The sequence below is a fragment of the Acinonyx jubatus genome, chromosome B4, assembly GCF_027475565.1.
Source record: "Acinonyx jubatus isolate Ajub_Pintada_27869175 chromosome B4, VMU_Ajub_asm_v1.0, whole genome shotgun sequence".
Lineage (NCBI taxonomy): Eukaryota > Metazoa > Chordata > Mammalia > Carnivora > Felidae > Acinonyx > Acinonyx jubatus.
In genome coordinates, this window is record NC_069387.1 from 23,851,712 (window position 1) to 23,866,597 (window position 14,886).

Consider the following 14,886-nt stretch of genomic DNA (forward strand, 5'->3'; position numbering starts at 1 on the left):
ACAGAGCCCAATGCGGGGCTCAAACCCATGAACTGTGAGATCATGATCTGAGCTGAAGTCAGACACTTAGCCAACTGAGACACCCAGGTGCCCCAGATGAGCTCTTTATCTAGCGTATGATACCTTATATATGATAACTATTTGACAATTTCCAATACACTTGCAATATACATTAACTCATTTGACTCACACAACAATATCATAGGACAGGTAGAGCAAAGACTGTTATCAGCATTTTTTAAATGAAAAGGCTGCAAGTAGAGTCAGGATTAAATGGGTTTCCTGACCCCCAGGTCAGTGAGCTCCCTGTCCCAACTACCAATGTAGAAACCAGATTAAAATATTCAGCAACAACATTTTGTATGCCATATCTCATCAATTAATTTAATATTTTATACTTTCCCAAATAAAATTTCCACCAAGTGCTTTTTCTTAATGTGAACATGATGCTAAATTGTTACTGCCCCTACCAAAACAAAAAATACCCTGCAACCTTCCTAATTATCTCATAGACCTGGGCTGGAGGGGACTTTCAGAGTTCACTTAAGGCACTCCTATGTCTTACTGAACTCTTGATCCAAACCATTCTGTTCAGATAAGCCCTTAAAAGTGAGCCCTACCCTTGAAGCTCCAGGTTGAGAGGTAAATGTGACCCCTATATCTAGTTCCTTTGGGCTTTAAACCTCAGGGCCATTCCATCCCATTCATCACTTAGTGTAGTTCCTTCCAGCTTCGGGCCAGGCCATATATTCCCTTCATCTTTTCAGGTTTTACAATCACCTTGTCTCCACCAGCCCCAGAAATAGATCCCCACAGGCTGAAGACAGAAGATTACCAAGTCATGTCTCAAATGCTTTTTTTTTTTTTCTAGGCCAAACAATTTCCATCTTTGCATGGAAGTTCTTTCCTGAGTCCCTTACCTACAGGGAGAAAGGATGAGTAGAAGAGCTGCTTTGTGGATCCAGTAGGGGCGGGGGCGGGGGTTAGGACAATGGCTATGGCAGAAGCTGCTTTAAGTATTATTATCTTTCTTCATGTTATTTGAGAGTTTCCAAGGCCCAAGACTTTTGGAGACTTAAATGAGAGCCTTATAAAGCAGTCACTGTGGGGTGCCTGGGTGGCTCAGTCAGTTAAACATCCAACTTTAGCTCAGGTCATAATCTCATAGTTCATGAGTTCAAGCTCCACATTGGGCTCTCCACCATCAACCTAGAGCTCACTCCAGATCCTCTCTCTCCCTTTCTCTCTGCCTGTCCCCTGCTCACTCTCTCTCTCTGTCTCAAAAATAAAATAAACATTAAAAAAAACAGTCACCTCAGCTCCTGTAATGTAGGAAACTCTATATAAATGTTAGGTAACTTAAAAAAAAAACTATTTGTAGATGAGGAAACCAAGTCCCAGAGGTGATAGATGCTTTGCCCAGGGTTTCACAGCCAGTCAATGACAGAGTCAGATCTAGAGTATCAGTTTCCTGATAATCCCAGTACCGCTCTTTCAAATACTGGGTTGGGTGATCTCTACACCACTCTAGCTGGCTGCTCTAAATTCACGTGGTAGCATCCTTTCTGAAATCCTGTTTTCCCCATGTTAGTTCTTCTAGTGCTAATATAATTTTCTAATCTATTGAGCCAGTTACTGACTTTTCTTCTAGTCTGAGCACTGAGTTTAAAACTTGGACCTGTGTAAAGCTATAGGGATAGAAATGACATTAAGAAAGTCTTCCAGCATCCAACCAGAAACATCACACATTGAGGAAGGGAAGGGTCATCTTTTGTTTTCTAAATGATCCACACTGTCTCTCTCTTTTGTAACCCATAGAGCTACCTGTCTCTTTTCTGGATGCCAACCCAGACTAGAATTTTCCCATGCTGATAAGGAGGGCAAGCTATTAAATTTTTGTTTGTCCAAATCCAACTGTTTTCTTGAAATTTTGAACAGGGCTGAATTAAACAAATAATATTGCTATGAAGAACATTAGAAGAAGTAAATATATCCACTAAATTGAAATAAGAGATAGCACATAAGCAAAGAGTTCTAAGATTATTTTCCTCCACAATATGGAATCACAAAATCTCAGAATTGGAAATGATCTTAAAGACTGGCTGGTTCAATACTCATCCTTTGCTGAAATCTCATTGTTGTCACCAAATCTTCAGTGATAGAAAAGCTTGGCAAAAATTAATCTGATGAGTTTTAGGTCCTTTCTTGAAAGTAGGTTTAGAGGGAAGTTAAGACTCTAGCTCAATAATTTATATCTCTAGCTCTGAATCCTTTGAAAGCCCAAACTGTGAGCTTCATTCCAAATTTCTCTTATTTCCTTGTGTGCAACAAGCTCTTCCAGAAAGAATTTCGGTGGAACAGCATAATTGCATTTAGGAAAATTGTTCTTCAAATCAGATTACAGGTACTGGGATCTTTTACGCAATGGGCACAACTCACTCCACTCTTTACAACTAGTCACCAGTGTTCTGCAGAGCCCCCTCATGGCCTCAGCCCACTTTGGGAGGGAGATGATTCTCATAATTGTTTAGAAAAATGGTTTTCACATAAAGACACTATAGGAGAGGCTTCAATTCAAAAAATAGATGTCCTTTATGTTTAAAAAAACTAAAGGTGACCCAGGCAGCTTGGAAACAGACAGCTCCCATGTAATGCTCCCATTAGACAGAAGCTTCACCTGACAGAACTTCAGGAAGTGAAACTGTGAGCTAAAACCAGTTTACCTTTAGCCTCTGCATTCCTACTTCCTGTTCATTTCAGGGCATCATCACCCCTGTGTCATTTTCTCCCTCTACTCAATCCCATGAAAACCTACTGTCAAGAAAGAGCCTGAGAGCCCTGTAAATGATTCGTAAAACATAAGTGCCTCTCCTGGGGTATTTCCGTTGCAATAAGAGACAAAAGAAGGGGTCAGCAAGGCACAAGGGCACCATGGGGCAGTGGGATGTTTTCTTTATACCTTCCTTCATTCACTCAGTGCAATATGTGCCAGGCAATGCCTCAGGTACTGGGGAGGCAACAGTGAACAGAACAGACCCAGTGCCTGCTCTCAGGGAGCATATATTGAACTGTGGGGGAAGGAAAGGACAGGGGTCCGGAGGGGATAGTCACACTTCTCAGTGCCCCAGAGACCACAGTGAGTGATCACTGTAAGGGAATACATGCTCAGTGCTGATGTTCACATTTGTCACCAGCTGTCATCCTTGGATCTCTTTTCATGTCAACTGAATCTCGATACATATTATTCTTTTCTTTTAGCACTTACTTAGAGCACAAGCTCACAATGGGTGACTTTACACTGTAGAACTATGAGTGATAAGGTACCAGCTTCCCGGAGGTGCCTTGTATGCAGATCCATATCACATCATAATCACATGGAGTCTCTGAGAATGTGGTTGGGTGATCCCCTATCCTCCAAATCATTATAATTAGAAATCAATGAGGTGGTCTCACAGAGTACAAGCTTCTTTGTAAATCAGATGATTTAGAAAGTAGGATGCTCTTTTAAGGCCACTTGATGAGTAGAAGCAAGGACAAGGACCCAGTCTAAAGCAGAAAAGGCTATCATTTTCATCAAATCTCAGGATGTATAGGGGCAAACCAGTAGGTGTATGGGAGGAGTGTGGAGAAAAAGGAGGACAAGGGAAAGACTGTTGCTCCTATAATTGCTGAGCGGGGAGTGGTGTCCAAAATATGCAGAGGGGTCAACCAAGCAGATTTCAGCTCTTTTGTAGGTTGGGCTTCACGACATATTTGTTGGGGGTCCTGCTGTGTAAGGCCCCCCATCCACATCTGTTTGGTGTTCCTTCAAACATGCTTCATTTACTCCACTCACAAAGGGGTTCAAGTCCAAGGACAATGAATAGACCTTAGAGACAGAAGATGGAGCTTTTGACAGAATGTCAGAAGAGTCAAGAACTGACATTTCCAACCTAGTGTGTCCTTTTTCTTTCCTTGTTTGAAGTTTTGAGTTGCTTCTTCCCAAAATGGCTGATCTGGCTATCAGGGCCAGCTTCCTGCTTGGGAAGGACCCCATCTTGGGCCCTTTGGGATGGATGCCAGGAAGATCTCTGGACTTGCTTTTAGAATGAGCTTTAGATTAGAGGTGTTGGGGTCTATTTAGGCCACCATCATCTGGCCCCAATCACCAAAACCACACCTCAATATTGGGATTTGTGGCCAGAGATTTGTGTCAATAAATAGTAGACATTTTTCTGGACTTGTTCTCTGAGCATATGGTCAAATTTGATAAATCCGTGTTAACTATATACTACAGCAAAGTCCTTGCCCTCATGTAACCTGTGTTCTAGTAGGGGACAGATAGTAAACTAATAAATATTTGCTTTAATGCCACATGCTGACAAGAGAATGGGGCAGTAGTGGGCTGTTTTACAAGATGGTCATAAAAGGTCTTTGTGGAGGTGATATATAGCAGAGACCTACATCGAATGAGGGAGGGAGCCATATAAATGTCTGAGGGAAGGATTGCCCAAGAAATGGAATGGCAAGTACAAAGGCTGAGAGGCAAGAACAAGCTTCGTGAGCTCACAGAAGACTAAGAAGACCAGTGCTAGCAGTAGAAAGAGCAAGAGGAGGCAAGGCAGGTGATGAAATAGGGGAAGTAGCAGGGGACTGAGGGCTGTTTTAAAAATCTTTGTGTCCGTGAGCTTAGCAGAAGCTTTCCCTGAGACCCCGTGGTCCACTAAGTAGTTGAATCTGAGTCTCCATTAAAAATTTGGATGTGACCAACAATGGCTTGACATAGTTATAATCAGGTTTCCAAGCTGCTTATCTAAATTGTAATAGAGGGAGAGAAACCAGCATGTCAAGAGGCTGAAGTGGTTTGTCTCAGAGCTTTTCCCTATTCACCTTATTCTCCCACCATCCCTAAAGACAGAAAAGATTTATTGTCCCCATTACTGAAGGAAGGAGCTGATGCGTACCCTCTAGTCATAGGGCTAGATGGAATGATGGAGCTCATGCCCCTGCCCCAGCCTGTGGGCTCTCACCCCCACGCATTCTTACTCTGGATAATCTTATCCTACCCAAGCCCAGAAAGCCGGCTTATTTTTTTAATTACAATTATTTTATAACTATACAACCCCATGGTTACTTGCACATATTTTATTTATTTTATTTTGTTTTGTTTTGAGAGAGAGAGTGTGCATGAGTGCACATGAGCAGGAGTGGGGCAGAGGGACAGAGAATTTTAAGCAGGCTCCACACCCAGTGCAGAGCCCTATGTGGGGCTCAATCTCATGAACACCAAGATCATGACCTGAGCTGAAATCAAGAGTTGGACGCTTAACTGACTGAGCCACCCAGGCCCCCCTATTTGCACATATTTTAAATATCAGCTGAATCATGTAGCCTGTATCTAGATTACTTGTGATTTTTTTAAAAAGGATAGAGAAGTTAATCTCCCATCAATCTTGGATTTTCATTTTGTAAAAAAATAAAAATCAGATGGGTTTTAATATCTATTACCCAAATAGAAATATGATATAGTTCTAAATAAGCCCTAGATTCTAGCAAGTCTATTATTTTTCCAAGATCAGGGTGGAGGAGATACGGGGGATACTCATTAACTCATACCCCAGCCATTCTGTTGATGAATGACTGATCACCATAAGAGTCTTGATGATTTGGGGACACATCCGAATCCTTGTAGCTTTCAATTTTTGTTCACAGCTTTACCTTCTGAAGCCACCCGGAACCATCTGTCCCTTTCCTCTTACCTTGACACAGCCCTTCAGATATGAAGGCCACCCATGCCACATGTCCTGGTTGCCCTCTGCCCATGAACAAGCATCCTCTGAGCTCTCTTCAAACACCTGGTTTCTGGGCTCCTCAGCTCCCAGCATGCTGCTCTGCTGTGGTTCATCAACAAGTAGGTCCATTAAACATGGTGCCAAGGATTAAAAATGACTCCCCATGTGTTCTCACCAGCACGGAGATGTGCCATTTAAGCTGTTTTCACTGTTTCTTCCTCATTAGGTAGTGTCTTTTTTTTTTTCCTTTGGCTCCTTGCTCTCCATGGTCCCTTGCTATTTGTGGATAACATCTAGTGATTTCCCTGCTCTCTTTCCTGAAAATGTAAACAGGCTCAGTGTTCGGTACCTAATCTTCGTTTTCATGCCTCATATCCCTTTTCGTTCCCCATCTTGAAGCCTTCTATTTGAGCATGTGTTTTTTCTTTAAGTGTGTGGCATTTGCTAGAGTGATCAATTATCCTAGGTAATTGCCCCTCATTTGAGAATCCCTATTCTTTCTCATTAAAAAACAGACAAGACTACTTCCTCTCATTGACCAGGTGCACCAGATCTCTTACTTAGCCCCAGTTTGCCATTTGGCAGTTTAGTACTATCAAAGGTTTAGGAAAAAACAAAAACAAAAATAAAAGTAAAACCAAGGAATCACTGAGGTAGTAGTAATTAGTGGAAGTTTATTGTGCACACACCAAAAAGAGACTTTGCAAACCCAGAGCGCTCAAACCAAAAGAGGGTATGAGACTCCGAGTATATTGTTACAAGCAGTTTATATAGTATGGCAGCAGTGACTGTTGACTCTTCACAGTGACTGGGAACAGTATTAGAATTCTCTGAAATGAAAGAGCATTGCCTAGTGGTTACCTCATATCAATTTGGGGGAACAATTTAAGTTTCTGTTATGATTTTCAGAGGCAGAAGCAAGATGTGACCCGAGTTGTTAGCCTCACTTGTCATGCAAAATAAGCTAAATTAAGCTCTGCTTGTAGGACTAAACTGATTGTCTGCTCAGGAAATTTTCAAGTCTGGTCACCATTTGTGTTTGGTTTTAACAGTGCTTAGGAGCTCCTTCACTGAGGGGCTTCATTTGAGTGGCTTGTGCTTGCTCAGTGGGCAGCTGGTCCCTCTGTTCTGTGCCATTTCCCCCTGAGCTCTTTCTTCTGGGGGTCACCCGGGGATCTGCTAACGATGCAAGAGAGAACACTTTTTTGTGTTGTTGGGGGAGTCATGCATCTTTACAAACCCAGTTAAGCTTTCTCTCCTAGTTCCCAGGTATCTTGGTAACGACTGTCTACTTTGTCTTTCTGATTGTCAAATGAGGCTAATGGCCCTTTGTCATTACTCCTTGGGTACACTGGGCCTTTTAAACTCCTCTGTCCAGGGCCTCATTTATTGGTTTACATTATTTGCTGCTGTTATCAACGTGATTGCTTCTTGCTTATTAGACACACCCCCTAAAAATATATATGTTAATAGTTCCTCTGCTGCATATATCAGAATTCAGATGAGTCAAAAGTGGGCATTCAGAGAGAGTACACTCCAAACTCTAACTTAACATTCCAGTCAGCAACCCTTTGGAGATGTAAATTGAGGAAGCAGCACTCCTTTCGGACAGCTTAATGATGTGTAGTTAATAGTAAGAGGCTGCTGGGCAGATGCCATACAGCTGGGCTTAGGTTAGCCTCTCTCAGTTTTCCAAATTGCCCTGTGATTACAGCCATTGAGATTCAGAATCCTACCCTCGATCAATAACCAAAAGCACAAACAGAGATCTGGCAGTGGCTTGTCAGTGTGGCCTTTTCTGCACACTATCCTCCTCAAGCCAGTGACTGATGCTTTTTCCTTGCTCCTGCCTCAGGATGAGAGTTCGCCTATACAGCAACTAGTTCCTGCGCCAAGTCTGGGGTAAAGAGTGCTGGATTTAAGGCCAACTTCTTCTCTTGAGTGCCCACAATTTCACTGAACTTGAGAGACACTGAGTGTAATCTCTTAGTAGGAAAATATAAGCCTGGAAGCCATATTGTACATAGTTCCTGGAGTCAGTTGACTTGTTTTTATGCCTTATATGTAAAATTGGTTTGGATTATTGTCTATTGGGGTAGCAGGTCCATTTATAATTTCCAGGGTCTTATTATCTTCACTCAGAAACTCAAGTGAGGGGCCCTGGGTGGCTCAGTTGGTTGAGTGTCTGACTTGATTTTGGCTCAGGTCATGATCTCATAGTCATGATATCGAGCCCTATGTTGGGCTCTGTGCTAGGTATGGAGCCTGCTTGGGATTCTTTCTCTCCTTCTTTCCCTCTGCCCCTCCCCTGCTTGCCCATGTTCTCTCTCTCTCTAAAAAAAAAAAAAAAGAAGAAGAAAGAGAGAGAAAGAAAGAAAGAAAGAAAGAAGAAAAACTCGAATGAATTCAACAACAACCACCACAAAACAACCTGTTCAAAAATGGGCAAAAGACTGGCATATGCATTTCTTTAAAGACAATGTACAATGTGTGCCAATAAGCACACAAAACATTCAACATCAGTAATCGTTAAGGAAATACAAATTGAAACCTATAATGAGATACCGCTCCCCCCCATTTGAATGACTATTACCAAAAAACAGAAAATAACAACTATCGGCAAGTTTGGGAGAAGTTGGAACCATTGGGAACTGCTGGTGGGATGTAAAATGGGGCAGCTGCTATGAAAAATAGTATGGCAATTCCTCAAAAATAGAATTACCATTGACCCAGCAATTCCATTTCTGGGTTTATACCCAAAAGAATTAAAAGCAGGGCTCAAAGGGATATTTGTACACCCATGTTCATAGCACCATTATCCCCAATGGCCAAATGGTGGAAGCAGCCCAAGTATCCACTGATGGATGAATGGACAGACAAGGAGACTCTGGCACAGGCTGCAACATGGATGAAATTTGAGGACGACTATGCTGAGTGAAATAGGCCAGTCACAAACTAACAAATACTATATGGTTCCACTTACATGAGGCACCAAAGGTAGTCAAATTCATAGAGACAGAAAGTACAGTGGTGGTTGCCAGGGGCTGAGGGAGGGAGGAATGAGGAATTATTGTGTAATGGGTACAGAATTTCACTTTTGCAAGATGAAAGGAATGGATGGTTTATGATGGTTGCACAGCTACATAAATGTACCTAAGGCCACTGAACTGTATACTTACAAATGGTTACGGTGGTAAATTCTATGTTATGTGCCTTTCACCATAGGTTAAAAAAACAAACCTCAATGGAAGGATGCCATCTTCTCTCAGCAAGCGAGGTTTTTGAGGGAGATTAAAAATAAAAGGAGAAAAAAAAAAACAGCTGAGGGAATGGATCTTGAATTTACACACAACTAATTATAAATGTTGTTTTTTTTTAGAGTCATTTTTCTCTCAAGAAGGGAGCTGCAGCTCTGGGGATTGGAACAGACAGCGTGATTCTGATTAAATGCGATGAGAGGTGAGTGCGAATCTGCAACCCTTGTTGGTTGGCAATTTGCAACTTCCACATGTATTATCTTTTAGTCCAAAAATAGGCATTGGCTGGGGGGGCAGCAAACCTACCTCCATCCCTGCTTATGTTTCGCTGTTTCTTTTTCACATGGGCTCTTGCTTGGAGTCCTGGGATGTTGTTCCTCAATGCTGTGGAGCGTTTCACGGCCCTTGACTGAATTGGAACCTTTGTTAAATCAATCAAAATATTCTGCACCAAGAAGGTGCAGAAGGACATTCATCACCTGGGCACTTAAGCAACAACCAGCAGTTTGAGCACTGATTTATGGATGTATCATCATTCTAGGTGCCACGATTGTGTGATTACAGAAGGGGGGACAGTTTAGTGAGCAAGAAGTAAATGATGCCCCAGCAACTCATCCATTCTGTGCTGGAACCAAAGGGTTCTCATAAGGAAAATCCCTGCCTTAATAGGCACGCAAATGTCATAGGTATTCTGGAAATAGATGTAGGGAGCTTAAAAGGCCTTTCCACTATATCCATGTAAATTTTCACTAGCCTATAGGTCTGTAACCTATAAAAAATTAAATGTAGTCTCCAAAGAATTAAGACATTTCACTAAATTAGAAGGAAGCTACTCAACCATTTATTTTTTCATAAGTATTTATTAGACAGACATTTGTGATTGCCCACCATATCATGAGGCTTCAGAAAGCATAAGGCATAATCCTGGTTCCCTGACAGTATATGATCTAGGAGAGATGGGGTCACACCAGCAGGAGACAGTTTTATGGTTGAATCATGTGGCACAGAGTACATACTCTGTACATTGGTAAGGCTTGGAAGGCTCCATGCAGCAAGGAGAACTTGTGCTTTCAAAAGATTTTCAAAGCTAGGGATGAAGTGGATGGGGGGAGGGGAAGATGGGGGCCATTGCAGAGGACTGAACACCACCAGCAAAGCCCCAGAAGTAGGAGTCAGCTTGTGGGGCTTGAGGAACGGGGCCTGACCAGAGGCATTGGGGACGGACAGCCATGGTGAATCCAGTGGGCCATGTGGGATTTTGAAAGCTCAACAAAACAAACTGATTAATGACACCTCTCTCTCTGGGAGGGAAAATTACAAGGGATTGCCACTTTCTTGTTCACACCTTTATGTCTTGCCTGACCTTATTTGATTGCTTACAATGAATACATGTTACTTTTACAAACAGAAAAAGTGATTTTTTTTCCTTGTTATGGGGGTGGTGAGGGGAATGCTAAACTTAGCATTTGAGTTTGTTGGGTCAGTAATAAAGGTAACCCGAAAGCATTTTTATCTGAGAAGAGCATGATCGAAATCATCCTTCAGGAAGCAGGAACAGGAGAGACCTAGGTCAGTGAGGCTGGTCATGAGGCTCTAGCAATACGATGGGTGGGAAATTATTATGAGGAATGGAGCCAGGCAAGCACATTTTGAGGAAGGATATATATATATATATATATATATATATATATATATATATATATATAATCTGAAGATTTTTTCAAGTTTTGTGGTGTTTTTTTTGAGTGGGAGGGAGAGAGAGGGAGAAAAAGAGTGCATAAGTGGGGGAGAGGCAGAAAGAGAAGGAGAGGGAGAGAATCTCAAGCCCCCAATGTGGGGCTTGAACTCATGAATCTTGAGATTATGACCTGAGCCAAAATCAAGTGTTGGCTGCTTAACTGACTGGGTCACCCACGTGCCCCAAAAAGTGCTTATATTTTTGAGACTGCCAATACTATAAGGTACTTGAGAACCGAGGTTTAAGAAGAAAACTGGCACTGGAAAGTTAGCAAAACCTGCTAACTGGGAATAAAACTTTAGGTGACTAACATTTTTCTCAGTTGGTAGCCAACTTTTATGCTCGCTTCGGCAGCACACATACTAAAATCTGTAGCCAACTCTTAAAAGGAGCCTAGAGTCTGAGGAAGAATCATCTAGACAGGCCCTAATTACCTGACCCACTCAGTCTTCTAAGCCAGCCTGGTCAGCAGGTGTTCTTGACTTGAATCCCAGTGGTCTGGCAGATGACCTGGGAGAACAGAGGGAGCCCTTCACTCCTCAAGGCATCGATATTACCGCTTCTACTCCTGTCAGATTCAGGTTTTAACAATGCAAGGGGCCTTGGAGTGAGTCAATGAAACCAGCCAACCAGGCATTTCCGGGAGCCAAAGTGTGGCCTGAGGACTACTGACTGAGGGCAGCATCAGGGTCCAAAGAGAAGTGCAGGCCTGGAAGAAGGAAGAGCAAGAAGAAAAAGCAAGAATGTTGCAGGAACAGGGAACACAGACAGGGCTGCCGGGAAGAAATGCCAAAAGGTGCCTATCATTCACCAGCAGCAGAGAAAGGAGCAGAAAGCAGAGAATGCTGGGAAACCAGTGGGGTCAAGAATCAGTGACTAGCCAAGTGACCTCACATTTTCACATCAAAGAATTTTATATCAGCAATTTTAGAAGCCACTAGAAAAACTAAAACATAATGTTAAAAATTATTGGTTTTTATCACAAAATACCCTGCAACCTCCCTTCCCCTTACATATACCCATCAGGAGGGTACAGAGGGAAAGGGCCATTAGGAAGTTAGGGCTATGGGGACTTTTTCTCCTTCTACTCATGAGACTTATGAGATGGATGGGGAAGGGAGGAGAGAGCAACACAGGAAGAAGAATAAGAAGGAGAAGAAAGAAAAAAAGATAAGAAATAAGAGATGGGAGAAATGAGGCCCAGGAGGAAAAAAAATTTGCAGTGGAAGTATGAAGTGAAGCAAGGAGGAAGGAAATACAATTGATCCTTGAAAACATGGGGGTCAAGGGGCACTGACCCCCACCACCATCCTGTGCCGTCGAATTTACATATAACTTTTGACATCCCAAAAACTAAACTACTGAGAGCCTACTGTTGACCAGAAGCCTTACCAATAACATAAACAGTCAACACATATTTTGTGTTGTATGTATTACATACTATATTCTTTCCATAAAGTAAGCTAGAGAAAAGAAAATATCATTAACAAAATCAGAAGGAGGGGCACCTGAGTGGCTCAGTTGGTTAAGCATCTGACTTTGGCTCAGGTCATGATCTCACGGTTCAGGAGTTCAAGCCCCATGTCAGGCTCTGTGCTAATAGCTTAGAGCTCAGAGCCTGGAGCCTGCTTCAGATTCTGTGCCTCCCTCTCTCTCTGCCCCTCCCCTGCTCACAGCCTCTCTGTCTCTCTTTCTCTCTCAAAAACAAATAAACATTTAAAAAAATCAGAAGTAAAATACATTTATTGTATTGTACTGTATTTATGAAAAAATACCCACATGTAAATGGACCTGCACAGTTCAAACCTGTGTCGTTCAAGGTCAGCAGGTAGAGGGAAAGGTGAGTGGGAGTAGGAAGCACATGAGAGCTTTAACTAAGTGATCATTTTTACCATCTGAAAGGAAATACATGCTTACTTTAAAAAATACAAAATAATGGGGCGCCTGGGTGGCTCAGTCGGTTGAGCGTCCGACTTCGGCTCAGGTCATGATCTCGCGGTCTGTGAATTTGAGCCCTGCGTCGGGCTCTGTGCTGGCAGCTCAGAGCCTGGAGCCTGTTTCAGATTCTGTGTCTTCCTCTCTCTCTGACTCTCCCCCGTTCATGCTCTGTTTCAAAAATAAATAAACATCAAAAAAAAATTTAAAAATACAAAATAACAGGGAAAAATTGTAATTCCACCACCCAAAGATTATCACTAATTCCATATTTGTGTCAAAACCTTGAATATCTTTTATCAAACCATAGAGGTGTGGGGTTTTTTTTCTTTTTCTTAAAGGTTTTTAATGTTTGTTTATTTATTTATTTATTTTGAGAGACAGAGAGCAAGCAGGGGAGGAGTAAAGAGAGAGGGAGAGAGAGAGAATCCCAAGTAGGTTCTGCACTGTCAGTGCAGAGCTTGATGCAGGGCTTGATCTCACAAACTGTGAGATCATGACCTGAGCCAAAATCAGGAGTCGATATCTAGAGTCAGACAATTAACCGGCTGATCCACCCAGGTGTGCCCCTCTTTTCCTTTTTTAATTTACATATTTGTGGTTACGTTTCTTTTCCTAGCTAGACATGATAAGCATTTCTCCACTTTATTACAAACATGCTTAACTACATAATATGTGAGGAGTGACTATGTGAGAAAGCACAGAAGTGATAGTACTTTGAAGGGCAGACTCCAGAGCTGGAGTGTTTTGACACCCTATCCTTCCTATCTCAGCTCCAGCACCAGCTTGGGCAGATCCTTATCTGTCTCACTTTTCTTATCTGAAAAAAGGAAAAAGGAAAGGCCCTGCTTCATAGGGTTGTTACGAAGATTAAATGTTTTCACAAATGTAAAATGCTAAAAATTATATGTAGTAGAAAGCAAGCACAAAATATTACTCCCCTCGTGTTCATTTCGTTTCTGGTGTTGCTGTTATAAATAACCTTTCTATCCTTCAGTGAATATTCTTATGTGCCCAGGACTTCTCTATTTATGATTATTTCTTAGTACAGTTGCTAACTGAAATTATATAAATATCCTTAAGGAAAGTGATACATCAGACCATATTGCCTTTCAAAGGTTTTGCCAGTTTATTCTCCTAGCAGTATTGTATGAGAGCATGTTGGGGGAAAAACTCAAAGCTGTGTTGGTAGTGAAATGCAGTCTTTAATTCTATATAGATAATTCATATCATCTCTACGGAATGAGTTTAAGACAGAGCGTGGCCTAATGGATTAAATGCCATTGAAGTGTTTGGGGTCAGGAGCCAAGGAGCAGGCTTTGGACAGTCATTCCAGTCATCCCGACTGGACAGTAACCACCCTTCCAGTCGGAATCAGTTAAAACATGCTTGGCAGCCATTTTGTTTTTATTCTTTCCCCTCCTTGTGAAAGTCAGATGTGCAGTTCAGAAAATCACTTGAGACTGACAAAGTGTGTATCTGCATTCTCGTTTCTCCTAATGTGCTTTGCAAAGTTCATCCAGGTTTTGCAAAACATGAACCTGGACCTGCTCTGGAAGACATTCATTTCTTACAGTTACTCTGACTCTGCATGTTAGTCTGTCAGTGGAGGGGGTGATAGGTTTTATCTTGTGCTCGGCAGACAGTTGACTTAGTAGCAAACTCACAATGAAGCAAAATGTCCTAGTGGAGAGTGGTCTGTGCCTTTCTTTCCTTTTTTTTTTTCAATTTTTTTTCATGTTTATTTATTTTTTGAGAGAGAGAGAGAGAGAGACAGAGTGCAATCGAGGGAGGGGCAGAGAGAGAGGGAGACACAGAATCCAAAGCAGGCTCCAGGCTCTGAGCTGTCAGCACAGAACCTGACATGGGGCTCAAACCCATGGAGCATGAGATCATGACCTGAGCCAGAGTCAGACACTCAACTGACTGAGCCACCCAGGCGCCCCTGTGCCTTTCTAACAACAAGCCCAAAGCCACATATGGAAGAAAATACTGCAAGATACTGTCTCTTAATTAGTAATCACAGGGGCTCAGTTTGGTAACCCATTCAAAGTGAAACATGGTTCTCAGTTAAAACTCAAATAAATAGAACTACATAATAAATCTTCATTTATTTGGAAAAGGTTCTTTCAGAGATAAAAATCAAAAAGCATATTTAACTTTGTTATTACTCTAATAAGTAAAG

The 14,886-nt window shown here is 42.0% G+C and overlaps 1 protein-coding gene across 1 annotated transcript in view; it reads left to right on the forward strand.

Moving 5' to 3' along the window:
- Positions 1 to 14,886, forward strand: part of GAD2 (glutamate decarboxylase 2) — an 86,780-nt gene that overhangs the window by 17,108 nt on the left and 54,786 nt on the right. The window contains exon 8 of the mRNA XM_015085847.3: positions 9,151 to 9,230. Within this exon, the coding sequence (XP_014941333.1) occupies positions 9,151 to 9,230 (80 nt within the window). The remainder of the gene's footprint in view (positions 1 to 9,150; positions 9,231 to 14,886) is intronic.